Source organism: Symphalangus syndactylus, chromosome 14 (assembly GCF_028878055.3).
Source record: "Symphalangus syndactylus isolate Jambi chromosome 14, NHGRI_mSymSyn1-v2.1_pri, whole genome shotgun sequence".
Taxonomy (NCBI): Eukaryota; Metazoa; Chordata; class Mammalia; order Primates; family Hylobatidae; genus Symphalangus; species Symphalangus syndactylus.
The window spans coordinates 15,047,181-15,060,318 of record NC_072436.2 but is presented as its reverse complement, the minus strand read 5'-3'; the positions used below and the strand labels follow the sequence as shown (position 1 = coordinate 15,060,318).

Sequence of the window (13,138 nt, the reverse complement as noted above, 5' to 3'; positions counted from 1 at the left end):
GCTGGGGTCCACCTTCCGCATGCTCAGGAATTTTTTTTTTTTAAGACAGAGTCTCGCTCTGTCGCCCAGGCTGGAGTGCAGTGGCGCAATCTCAGCTCACTGCAACCTCCGCCTCCCGGTTCAAGTGATTCTCCTGCCTCAGCCTCCTGAGTAGCTGGGATTACAGGTGTGCACCACCACACCCAGCTAATTTTTGTATTTTAGTAGAGACGGGGTTTCACCATGTTGGCCAGGCTAGTCTCGAACTCCCGACCTCAAGCGATCCGCCCGCCTCAGCCTCCCAAAGTGCTGGGATGACAGGCGAGAGCCACTGCGCCTGGCCAGGAATTGTTTACCCCTTGGCTCTCTTTCCTGTGACGCCGCCTCTCCAGCGCTTTCCTGGCAGGGTGGCCACAAACAAAAGCAGTCTCTCTGCTGACAGAGTGTCCCCCACCTCCCTCCAGCCCCTCAAGGCAGATGCCAGGGTGGGCGTGTATGGCCACACCCCTAGGGCCTGCGTGCGTATGGACCCATGCACGCACGTATATCCGTGTGTGTGCTGTGGCCATGTGCTGCATGCGTTTACCTGTGCATGTAGACTCACGCATGTGCTGGATGCATGTGGACCCGTGTGTGTGCTGCGGGCATGAGCTGCTTGTTTACCTGTGCACGTACACTCACGTGTGTGCTGGATACACATGGACCCGTGTGTGTGCTGTGGGCATGAGCTGGACCCGTGTGTGTGCTGTGGGAATGAGCTGGGCCCGTGTGTGTGCTGCGGGCATGAGCTGGGCCCGTGTGTGTGCTGCGGGAATGAGCTGGACCCGTGTGTGTGCTGCGGGCATGAGCTGGGCCCGTGTGTGTGCTGCGGGAATGAGCTGGACCCGTGTGTGTGCTGCGGGCATGAGCTGGGCCCGTGTGTGTGCTGCGGGCATGAGCTGGGCCCGTGTGTGTGCTGCGGGCATGAGCTGGGCCCGTGTGTGTGCTGTGGGCATGAGCTGGGCCCGTGTGTGTGCTGTGGGCATGAGCTGTGTGTTTACCTGTGCATGTACACTCACGTGTGTGCTGGACGCATGTGGACCCGTGTGTATGCTACATGTGTCTGTGTGTGGCCAGGCTGAGCCGTGTTTTCTATCTACTCAGAAGAACAAACAGACAAAGAGTGGATGCTAGGACCCTCCCTGGCTGCCTTAGACCCTCATCACCCTAATCCTCACCCAGCCCCTCCATGAGAGTCACTGTTCCATCTTACATATGGACAAGAGGAAAGTGAGGCTCAGGAAGGCGGGGGCCAGCCTACTAGCTCTTGGTGGAGCCCAGAGTCCTCGCTTCAACCCTGCTGACCACACAGCCAGCCTGGTCCCTCTCTCCCAATTGGTCCTGGTATTGCACCCGACATGCTCCCCAAGGCCACATTCCAGTAATATCAGGAAAAAGGGTGACTCAACTCCACCTGGCCTCTCCCAGGAGGGCCAATGCCCAGGGCGGCTGACTGTTGTGGGGAGGGGCCCTGCCCACCCACTCCCTTGCCCATAGACCAGCACAGCTACTGAAGGGCCAGACTGCTGTTGCCCACTGGACCACTGCCCTCACTTCCACCTCTGTCGAGACAGGCAGAAGCCGGTGGCAGCTGCGTGGCCAGCAGTGCCAGAGGGGCTTCCCCCAGCCCACTGTGCCACCACGGCCATGGCGTGAGGACCCCACACACAGACACAGACCTCACAGCACCCACGGCTCTGGTCCATGTAGACTTGACGGGACTCTGCCTAGGACGCCAGGCTCCAGGAAAGGGCACACGGGACAGAGCCGAGCCCGGAAGCCCCAGGCCACATGTCCAGCATGGAAGGAGAAGGTGGAGGAGGGGCCCTGCAGCAGCGCAGTGTCGTCCTGGGAGGATACCTCAGAGCTTGCTGTCTGGGGGCCACAGGCTCAGTTCCCTTGGCTGCCAGGGGGGTTGGGGGGCTTCTGTAGGCAGAGAGCATCGGGAAGGCGGCAGCGTCCTCCAGGGCGGGCCACTGCTGACCCCATACACAGGAGCACCGATGAGCTTCGGACTCTGCGAGCCGGCTCACGGGGCAAGGGGAGTGGGGGCTGTGGGGGTGTGAAGGAAGCCTGGCTGTAGTGGCATCGACGGTCCTGTCCCCTCCAAACACTTGGACATCTGTCCTGGAGGATCCTTCCTGAAGGAAGAAAACCAACTCCGGGAGCCCAGCTGGGAGGGCTGCCTGGAGGAGGCAGATCTTGAACTGCATCTTACTTGGTTCGAGTCAGAGACAAACTACAAACACATGTACATGGATTTAGGAAACGGGATACATGGAAGCTTCTGGGAGGAAACGGCCCGCAGGGTGAGGACGGGAGCCTGAAGGTGGGTTGGAGCCTGCAGAATGGGATCCCAAGGGGAATGGTGACAAATCAGGCAGAGCCAGCATCCTCCTCCTTACCCTCTGTGGCCGGGGGTGCAGGAGCCGGCAGCTCTGCCTCCCTGCATTAATGGGGTCCCCACAGCCAAGGGCAGGAGGAAACTGTGTGGCCAAACCCCTCTGCCATGCCAGGGGCCCCCACCATAAGTCCCCCCAGGCCATGAGACCCCGCAGAGGGCTCTGGGTGTCAGGAAGCAGGCACCTCTCTGGAGGCAGGAGGAGGCCAGCCTGTTCCAGAACAGAGGGGGCTGGTCCCCCACCCTGCCCCAGAAGGGTCAGGAGGGGCCACTACGCTTCTCCAAGGACAGCTTCGGCGTGGCCTGGCTGACCCAGACTCCCCCAGAGCCACACAGGTCAGACAGATGGAGGGCACACCCCAGCCCCTCCTGGAAGACTGAAGGGAGACACCCAGGTCCCACCCATACCAGGGACTCCTGCAGGGCCCTGGGCAGCCTGGCCACCGGTCATGGTGGGGTCAGCGTGAGGGGCTGGGATGTCCCCTAAGGTGGTAGCTCCAGTTCTCAGCCTCCAGGAGCACCCACAGAAAAGCCATCAACATCATAATAAAGTGATTCCTTGTGTCTTTGGCACGGTGCCCAGATGTGACCAGAGGAGCAGGTGGCCTCCCGCCAGGAGGGGCCCGAGGTGCAGGGACTCCTTCCCTCATGCTGCCTGCCCTACCCGCCAGGCTCCTGGGAGGCCCCAGGACAGGGACCAGGAATGCTACAGCTAAAAACAACAGGGACAAATGCCAACACTAAGGCCAGCTTCTGAGCCAGGCGCTTCTGCCCTCTGCCTGTGGGAAGGGCCACATAGCCATTCCCCTGGGCCCCCGGCCCCAGCCCAGAGCCCTGCTTCCCTTTCAGGGTTGCAGCAGCATCTCCCTTTCCATGGGCCTGGGACACCTGCACGCCCTCTGTGAGCTTTCTCCTGGGGTCCTCAACTCTCAGGGGCCCCAAGTCTGAGCCCTCCTGAACGAGGTCCCCAGGAGCAGAGGTCCACAAAGGCAAAAGCTACACGTGGGGCCTTGCACGCAGGACGCCATGACCCGGCCCACGCAGGAGGAGCCGCAGCCCAGCAAAGTCCAAACACAGCACCAAGCAGTCTGGCCACTTCCTTCCTGTCCGAGAGACACATCCTGCCTATGCCAGCTTCAATGGGGACAGGGCCCCTTACAAACACCTTCCAATGTCCAGCCACCCTGGCCTGGGTCACAGAACTTAGCAACTGCTCAGCCTCACAGGGTGTCCAGCCGCCTTTCGCCTGTGGCCAGCACTGAGCTGGCGCTTTGCCAGCTGACTGCTCGTCCAATAGAATCAGCTGTCCCCGGGGAAACCTTCCTGTTGTCATCAACTGCGGGCTACAATCTGACTAAGGCTGGAAGAGAAAATCACCATAGGCTTGTAATACAATCAACCTGAAGACAGACAGGTGGTCACCTCCAGGCAACATGGGAGACCCGGCCCCTCCAGCAGCTACTGCACTCCGTCGCGGGGCAGGGCCCACTGGGTGTCATGGCTGAACTGTGTCCCCTCCCAAGATGCATGTGTTGAAGTTCTAACCCCCGGCATCACGAAGTGCAACTGTGTTTGGAAACAGGGTCTTTAGGAAGATGATTAAAGTAACTGGGGTCACTAGGGTGGGCCATAATCCCTATGACTGATGCCTTATAAAAAAGAGAAGAGGGCACAGACACCATAGGGACGAGCTGGGTGCCGCGGCCATCCTGTGGGCGCACCAGTCTGTGGCGCTGTGTCGGTCCCCCTCCAACGTGGAGAGGCCCAGTCACTAGGTCACTCATTACCGCCAATCGCAGACCCAAGTCCGGTCACCGCCTGGCCTGCAAGAACCCCCAAGGCCACTGCCCCGTCCCCTCCCCGTGAAGGCACTGGCCCGGTCTTTTGGGCTGGGCTCACGGCTGGAGGAGCGACTGTGGCTGAACAAGCAGGGAGGCAGCCTTGGAATGCCTGTACAGCCCCACCTCCCGCCAACCTCAGGTCAGGCAGGTGGGAGGTGCCGGCCCGGGGGCTGCGGCCACACTCAGGAACACAGGATCCCAGGAAAGCAGACAGCGGCAAGCAGACTCGGGGCGGGACTTTCTGGCTCTGGACCACTGACCTCTGATCTCTGAAGAACTTTCTGTCCCACAAGCTAGCCATCGTGGCCACCACTTACCCAGTACTCTCTCTGTGCCAGGAAATACGCTATTGTCCCACTGAATTAATGAGAAAACAGAAGCCCAGCAGTGAGAAAGCCTTCCTGAACTCCTTGAACTCCTGAACGGAAGGACAGAAGCACGGCTGGAGAGCCAGAGGGCCCTGGAGTTGGCTGGCCAGTTTCAATGGGCTCAGCCACTCCAGCTGATGGGCGGGGACACACTTCTCCCCCGAACCGAGGATCCCGTCAGGCAGGGACACCCAGGACCCGCACACGAAGCAACAGTAACGAGGCTGAGCACAGAGAATGCCCAGAGCAGTGTCCGGTGTGCCCAGTGGCCAGGCCTCCCGGGTGCCAGGACGCTCCGGTGTGAGCAGTGGCAGGGCCTCCCGGGTGCCGGGACGCTCCAGTGTGAGCAGTGGCAGGGCCTCCCGGGTGCCGGGACGCTCCAGTGTGAGCAGTGGCAAGGCTTCCCAAGTGCCAGGACGCCGCAGGCCCAGCCGTCCCCAGAGCCAGAGCATGAGACAGCGGTGACACCGCCCAGGCCCCAGCACCCCAGCTTCACAGCCACATCCCTAGATGGGACTCCTGCCACCGGTCGGACTGCAGCCCACAGCTCTGCTCCACAGCCTGGGGCCACCGAGGCCCTGGAGTCTCAGCCCAGGAGCAGGACAGGTGGAGGCTGATGCTCCATCCATGCCTGGACTGCGTGAGGATGGGCTTTCCATGGTGGAACAAACGGAGATGACACAGGCCTCCTCTGGCAGACATAGTCGGCCAGGGAAGAGGGGGCTGGAAAAGCGGGTATGGGGGGACCCAGGTCTTCATTTCAGGTGGTGGTATCTCGGCCTCCACCACACCCACTGGTTTAAAAGCCCCACCTAGACTGGACGCAGTGGCTCATGCCTGTAATCCCAGCACTCTGGGAGGCCAAGGTGGGAGGATCATTTGACCCCAGGTGTCAAAGACCAGCCTGGGCAACATGGTGAAACCCCATCTCTACTAAAAATACTAAAATTAGCCAGTGTGGTGGTGCACACCTGTAATCCCAGCTTCTTGGAACTGCTTGAGCCCAGGAGGCAGAGCCTGCAGTGAGCCAAGGTCACACCACTGCACTCCAGCCTGGGTGACAGAACAAGACTCTGTCTTAAATAAATAAATTAAATTAAATTAAATTAAATTAAAAGCCCCTCCTGGAAGCTACAAGGCCACTCTGCCTACCACTAGCAGCATCCACCCAGACCACACTTGGCTCTGGGTGAGACAAACCCTCTACTGGACAGATTGCAGCTCCTGCGGCCAGGGGACACCCTCTCCCCCACCACCATCCCCACCCCATTCTAATGTCAAGATGTCGCTCTTTTCTGGCACAGGCACCTGTGCTACCCCAGCGCATTCCACCACTCGCGTCCTGCGACTCCCACTGGGGCAGCCATGACACGCAGGTGGTCACCTGGCATGGCCCACCTGCTAACTGTCCCCTGCCACAACCAGGCAGGGGCACGCCTGGACAGCTCAGTGTACAAAACACATAAGGACCATCCGAAGAAGGAACAGGAGGCCTGGCTGTTGTCTGAAAACCTGCTGATCAAGAAAGCACCAGGGTGCGTTTGCTCACACATGTAATCCCAGCACTTTGGGAGGCCAAGGTGGGAGGACTGCTTGAACCTAGGAGTTCAAAACCAGTCTGGGCAACATAGCAAGACTCCATCTCTACCAAAAATTAAAATTAAAAAAAAAATTAGCCGGGCACACAGGTGGGGCACGCCTATGGTCCTGGCTACCCAGGTGGCTGAGGCAGGAGGACTGTGTAAGCCCAGGAGGTTCAGGCTGCAGTTGAGGTGTGATCACACCACTGCACTCCAGGCTGGGAAACAAAGCAAGACTCTTTCTCCAAAAAACAAAAAAAAAAAAAACAAAACAAAAAACAAAAACAAATGAACAAACAAAAAACCAAAAAACACTACCCAATTATAAGACAACTGTTCAAGTATGAAATAAAAACTCTAAGCAAAAACAAAAGCATCCTGCTGTAACTGACAGCCTTTTCCCCTCCACGGGGCCCCCCAGCACCTCACGGCCCAGGACATCAGATCTGATGGTGCCACGTGCATCCCACCCCTGCCCATCAGAGTGAGGACTAGAGCACTGAGGATACCAAGGCTGGTGCCACCTGACCTGGGACAGGCTCCGGGGCCTCCAGGGACCCTGGGAGCATCCTGCCTGCTGTACCCACTGCCCAGGGAGCAAGATTTGGCCAAGGTTGTATGGCCAGGGGACAGGCCAGGTGAGACTCCTCCAGGCAGGCCTGGCAGGAAGCCCAAGCACCAGGCAGGATTTTCCAAGGCTCAGGGGTGACCAAACCGACAGCCAGTAGACAAGGCTCCATAGCGTTAAGTCAAAAAGACCAGGGGCAGATGGGGGTTAACTTGAGGGAGGTGTTGGGGGCGTCACTGTGCCTGGCAGGCAGAAATGGGCCCCCGCCAGGGGCACATCCCCAGCCTCCTGCCCCCGGAGGGGACTCCTCAGCACAGCATGGACTCAGGCCCTACCTCCCCACCATCTCCACAGCTTCCTCCACTCTTGTTCCCTGGGCTTTCTGGTCCCCTTGGTGCAGGACCAACACCAAGAGCCCCTGGGCCACAGTAGGAGAAATAGCCCTCAGCCTGCCTAGGCCAGCCCCACACCAGGGCCACCTCCTCAGCCTGCACTGCCCACAGCCCTGGGAAACAGGGATTCCAACCCCATGTGGTGTGAGCTGCCACCACCTCCAGGAAGCCCTCAGAGGGCCCAGGCCACCGCTCGAGGAGCAGACCCTCAGCAAAGGTGGGACAGTGATTCAAGCATGAACGCTCCAGAATCCAGAAACAAGATGTGTTCATTTCTGAATACTGATGGGCCCCTCACAGGCTGGCCGCCGTTCCACGCCCAAAGGAGACATCTGTGGGCAGGACAGATCAAGCCGTTGCAGTCACAGAGCCAAACGGGTCCCTTCTCGGCCTCCCCTTCTGCCTCTGGGTTGAGGCCCCTCGAGTCATCGTGCAGCTGTACAGGCACAGCCAGGGGCCAGGAATGAATCAGCGCTCGGGGTGGAAGTGCGTTGGAGGCCGGTGCCAGCACCATCCCGCCGGCCTGTAATTACTAGGGATCTTAGCGCAGGCTGTGGGGGACGGCTGACGGCGCCGGCCGCCCAAGTGCAGAGCTTCCAGGGGACTACGGGCTCTGTGCAGCCACGAAGATGCTTCCCTATCCTGGGGCCTCAAAGAAAGTCACCAGACAAGGTGGCTGGGAAGGCAACACAGGGCAGACTCTGGCTGAGTGCAAGGAAGGACAGGAGCCAGCCTCAACCAGCAGTCAGTGGCACCCCACCTCCACAGACGGTGCGAGTGTCCCCACCCATGGTGGCAGCCACAGGCAACACTAGCCCAGGGCAGCTGGCAGAGAGGGCCATGCAAGGCTGGGTGGGGACAAGTGGTGATGTCCAGCTCTGCTCACCACCTGCCACTCCTGCAGTGACACTGGGGTTGCTCTCCTGACCAGGGCCCAGACCTGTGAACTGGGGAGAAGGGTGAACCCAGGCCTCAGCCTCTCGGCCAGCCTGCCTCCTGGAGCTCGGAAGGAGGACAGGCCCCTTCCGCTCAATGACTGGGCCGCACATCAGCCCTCCCCTGCAAGACCACTTATCCTGGACAGCTCAGCCCATGGTGTCTGTGGCCAGCAGACAAGGCTTGGCCCTCAGGCCTCAACCTTTGGAAGCTTCAGTAGAAGACAAGACAGCAACAGGAACACAGCTCCCAGCAGCCCCCACCCACTGCCCTCCCATCTAACGGTGGCCCCTGAAAGCCCAGGGCAGCACCGGCCTTCATTTTAACCCTGAACCTCAAGTCCACTCGGCCAGTCCCACGAGCCAACCGATCTCCCCAGTGAAGGATACTTGCTCAAGGCAAGGCCTGTGGGGACAGCAAGTATGGGCAAGACACTCTCCCCCAACCAGCCCACAACTCCACAAGCGCCACATCCCAGAACCGCCTGGTCACATCCATCGGTAGACACGGACCTCATGCAACCACCAACGGCACAGCAGGCATGGGACACCAAGCGAGCACTGGACACCACCTGGGGCCAGCAGGCATGGGACGCTGAGTAAGCGCCAGCAGAAGGACCATGCACCCTGGAGCCAACAACTGGCAGGACAGTGCCTGGGGCCAAAGCCCACAGAGGCTGGGCAGCCGGTCTTTGTGCCCTGGCCACCCCGCCGAGGGGACCACATCAGCACTGCTCCTGGGAGACGTGCCCCCGCTAAAGGCTGGCGGTGGCGAGGGCAGGTAACACAGAACACAACATGCACATGTGGGGAAAATGCAGGCCAGGTCCACTCAGTGACAGCAGACCCAGCCACCCTGTGGCAAAATGGTGCCCACGGGGGCCACCCCAGAAAGTATCCCTAAAAATAAAGCACCACATGCACGTGCACACACACGCACACGCACACACATGCGCACGGAGCTGGGCCCAGCACTGCATTTCTCTCCTCCTCAGGTGCTGGGTCTGCTGCCCCCCAGGCAGGCGGCTCCAATGCCAGGAGGTGCCTGTCAGCAGGAGGTGCCTATCAGAGACCACTCCCCACCGTCTCCAAATGGAGGGGATGGTGAGCTCTGCACACCCCAGGAAGAAGCTGGATGTGGCAAAGAGGAGCGGCCAGGCCCGGGCAGCCGAGCCTGGAGCAGAAAAGCCGGCAGTGTGCTCCCTGCCACCCAGCACATGATGCCCACCACCTGGCGCCAGCCCTTACCAATCACACCAGAGGTGGCAAACCCAACTGGCTCCTGGCTCCGGGAACCCTGTGGCACCCGTCTCCTCGAAGCACAGCTGCGGCCCTGCCAGGCTGGCTTCCCCACCAGCTGCTAGAGTGACCAGCCAGGGCCAAGAGCCTCGGCACAAGGAAGGCCATGGCCACGTCTGTAACAGTGACTCCTCCTCCTCCCTGGATGCTCTCTCACCTCACATATTCTAGGACAGGCTGTGGGTCAATGGCACTATTCCCAGAGAAGGTGCTGGAGCCGCCACACTCCAGGTCACGGGTCACCTGGGAGCCAGGGCTTCTCTGCGGACACGAGACCTTGAGGAAAACACCCACCTGACATTCGCCTGGCATTCCAGGAGCCACAGCCAGCCAGTGAGCCAGGCCCTCAGCACGCAGCGATGCTTGGGGCTTCCCCAAGAGGGCTGCAGCTTCAGTAGCCTTAATTCCAAAGGCCACTGGGGGAGGCAGATTCCAGCACTCCCTCCCTCCATCTGGGCCATTACCCAGGGCTACCTGAGCCAGCGCCGGGCCCGGGCTCCTGTGGCGGAAGGGGTCTTCCTCGTCTTGCCCTCCCAACACCCGCAGGGCCCAGCCCACACAGTGCCCCCAGAAGTTCTGAGATTACGTTCTCGGCAAACACCGGGAAGCCGTTCCGCTCCCCTCCCCTTCATCTTCCATGAAATTCCCGAGGACACAGCTCCCAAGGGAATGGAGCCACCAGAAAAGAGGTCAAAGTCTGCGTTACAGATTCTTACAGGGAAGAAAATCAAAACTGCACTTTTTATTCTTGCATTTTTAATCAGCAAGGCCAAGGACAAGCGTCCTCCTTTGCCAAGGCAAACACCACTCAGAACTGCAGTTAAGGCGATGCAATGTCCAAACCAAACAGCTGAGCCGCATCGCGGGTGACACTAAGCAGGCCACAGACCAGCCGTTCCAAGAGGCACTGCCAGGGCTCTGCAAGCCGCCAACCCAGGCACAGGAGCGGCCCCGGGAAGGGATGCCAGAGGCAGCACCGTCCCAGGAGAGGACGGACCTCAGCACTGCCTGGACCAGCTGGACCAGCCCAGGCGTGCACACCGGTGGCTTCGGCAGTCTCCTAACTATGTCTCCATGTGGGCTGAGTTTCTGCCTAGCCGACATTGCCAAAAGCTGCCCAACCAGTACCGGCACTACCAAAGCACCTTGAGCTCCCCAGTGACAAAGCACAGAAAGGTAACAGCACCAGGATTCAAAGACTCAGCAGTCAGGCCCCCGGAGTGGCAGCAGGAGCCACCTACCTACAAAACCAACCCCGCCTGTGTGCAGCAGCAGTGCAAGCCTGCCGCCAGGGCAAAGCCTTTCCAGAGTGGATCGGCCCTTCAGACACCTACGGCCTACCGCGTCCAGCCGTGCTAAATCAAATCATCAACCGCCGTATCTTCACTTGGGAAAATCACCAATTAACCCACCCGTGGAAGACAAAACGCAGAACCTGTGTGTTTCACGTGCTCCAGACCTGCTAGTCGGCGTCCACAGGGGCTCAAAGTCCCCAAACACTCAGTCCTAAGAGTTTCCTGCCAGCAAATTTCACTCAGACCTGCAGATAAATTACAGCTTCACCTAGGTGAAAGCCGGCTGCCCGGTTAGGAGAATTTTATTAAGGACGATCACTGGGTCAGTCCCCCAGAGCAAAACCACTCCATGTACCCACCCCCTGCCAACTCTCACCACGAAAGTTCCTGCTTTCTGGTTTCAGCGCAGAAGCAGAGAAAATAGGAAAAAGGTCCCACCGGTACTTCTCTTCCACCCTCTGCAATCACGAACAAATCGTAATTGAACTAATGACTAATAATTTAATAAACCTCCCTCCCTTGACAGCATGTGCTTCTACAGAGCAACAAGGCCAGAACCGTATGCCACAGACTCTGTGAAACCAAACCTAACCACCCCAGGGCCTGTGCCTTTCCCAAGCCGACTCCTCAGGTCACCCTGAATCCTGTTTACCAGTGGTTCCGACGTGGCTTTAGGACTCATCTAGTCGACCTCACCCGCCTTCAGAATCCTTCCTGACTGACGCGGCCCCAACTTCGCAAGCTTTATTGAAAGCTGTATTCAAGTGCAATCTGCCTCCTGCACTCCAACTGGAACCAGAGGGGCCACCCCAGAGGCCTCCATCTGGCTCTCCCAAGCCTGAGAGCTAAGAGGGCTTCGCAGGCCCCTGGCCAGGCACGCCTTGGCCGCCTAACACAATCAGAACAGTTACTCTGCCGGGCAGGGCGCAAGCCAGTTAGGAGGCATGAACCAGCAACTGCCGGGTAAACACCCACTCCACTCATCGCCCAGCCTGTCTCTGAACCTTCAGTTTTGAAACAAAGCACATCTGTAAGAGACCTCCCAGGACCCAGGGCCACCCGGGGCAGGGGTTTTCTCCTCTGAGAAAATGCTCCCTGAGAGCTGCTGGGCTCAAGCGTGGGGGTCTGGACCGAGAATGGATACTGAGGAAAGAGGAAACCAAGGGCCTGTTTGTCGGTATCCCAGCCAGAAAAACGACCAGGGAGGGGGCGGCAGGGGAGGCTTCCAGCGGTGCTCTGCGGCCCTCGGATGTGAACCTGTCATTTACACAGACGAGAACGTGGATGCCACTCTTAACACATTTGAAGCAAAGGCAGGCACGTCAGCCTCCTACACAATTAGTCTTCTCTCTCCGCGGTTACATAAGATGATGGATTATCCGTCCACCCATCCAGCCTGCCCGCGCTCCGACCTCCCACCTTAGGCCCCAGCACCGGCGCCGGGCAGGAGTTGTGGACAGGGAAAGCCTGTTGAGAATGAAGTGCCCGAGGCTCGCGCAACTGCGCCTGGAAGAGCCCCACGGTGCCACCGCGCCGGCCGCGGCCTTCGACAGCCCCCATGCCGTCCCGGCCGCCGTAACCCCTGGTGTGCTACGACCCGGACAGGTCCGAGGGCTCCCGGGGCCCAGCGCGCGGCTCCGTTCCCGCCGACGCCAAGGCGGGCGCGCGGGGGCCGGGCAGGGCCGTCGGAGCGGGGAGTGCTCCCCGGGCCTGGGGCTGGGGACCGGACGGGCCGCGGCGCGCATGGGGTGGGGGGGCCCGGGCGGGGGTGGCCACCTGTGAGCGGCCGGCGCCGGGCTCACCACCCCAGCAGCCCGGGTCCCGGGTGGCCGCGCCGGGAAGACCCCCGAAGTCCCAGCCTCCTGGCCCCGCGCGCGGCCCCGGGCGGGCTCGGGCGCGCAGGACCCGGGCGCACCCGGAGGGGGCTCAGCTCGGCGCCGGGGGGCGCTCACCTTGTAGACATTTTCCGTGAGCCGGTGCATCTCCTCTGAGCGAGACAGCGACATGGTCCTGGGTCCCGGCTGCACCACAGACCGGAGCGGGGGCGCAAGCGGCGGCGGCGGCGGCGGCGGCGGCGGCAGCAGCAGCAGCAACGGCACGGCGACGAATACGAAAGCAGACCCGAACCACAGAGCCCGGCGTCCGGCGGCGGCCACTTTTATAGTCGCCTCAGGCCCCGCCCCGCGGCAGTCCCCGCCCCTGCGTCCCGCCCCCGTTGCGCCCGCATCACCGCCCCCGACCACCCGCCCCCACCCGGCGCTGCCGCTGCTAGGCAACCGCCAGGCCCCGCCCCCGCACCGCCCTTTCCATTGGTGGGTTCCGGAGAAGGGGAGGGGGGCGGGATCGGAGGCGGGGCCTAGTGGCCGACTCCAGGCAGCGATTGGTCGGCTGCGGCGTCGATCCTGGGGGAGGAGTGGGGAGGCGCGGCGCGGGCTGGGGCC

General features: G+C 60.7%; 1 protein-coding gene across 14 annotated transcripts in view; it reads right to left on the bottom strand.

Annotated features, from left to right (window-relative positions):
• Positions 1–12,828, bottom strand: part of BAIAP2 (BAR/IMD domain containing adaptor protein 2) — an 82,465-nt gene extending 69,637 nt beyond the window's left edge. For 9 of the 14 annotated variants that reach the window (XM_055240827.2, XM_055240828.2, XM_055240833.2 and 6 more), the window contains exon 1: positions 12,650–12,828. In XM_055240827.2, the coding sequence (XP_055096802.1) occupies positions 12,650–12,703 (54 nt within the window). In that variant the 5' untranslated portion in view covers positions 12,704–12,828. Of the gene's footprint in view, positions 1–11,056; positions 11,156–12,649 lie in introns of all 14 variants that reach the window. The other 5 variants (XM_055240822.2, XM_055240825.2, XM_055240826.2 and 2 more) reach the window with 2 other exon arrangements.
• Between the last annotated feature and the right edge of the window lie 310 nt (positions 12,829–13,138).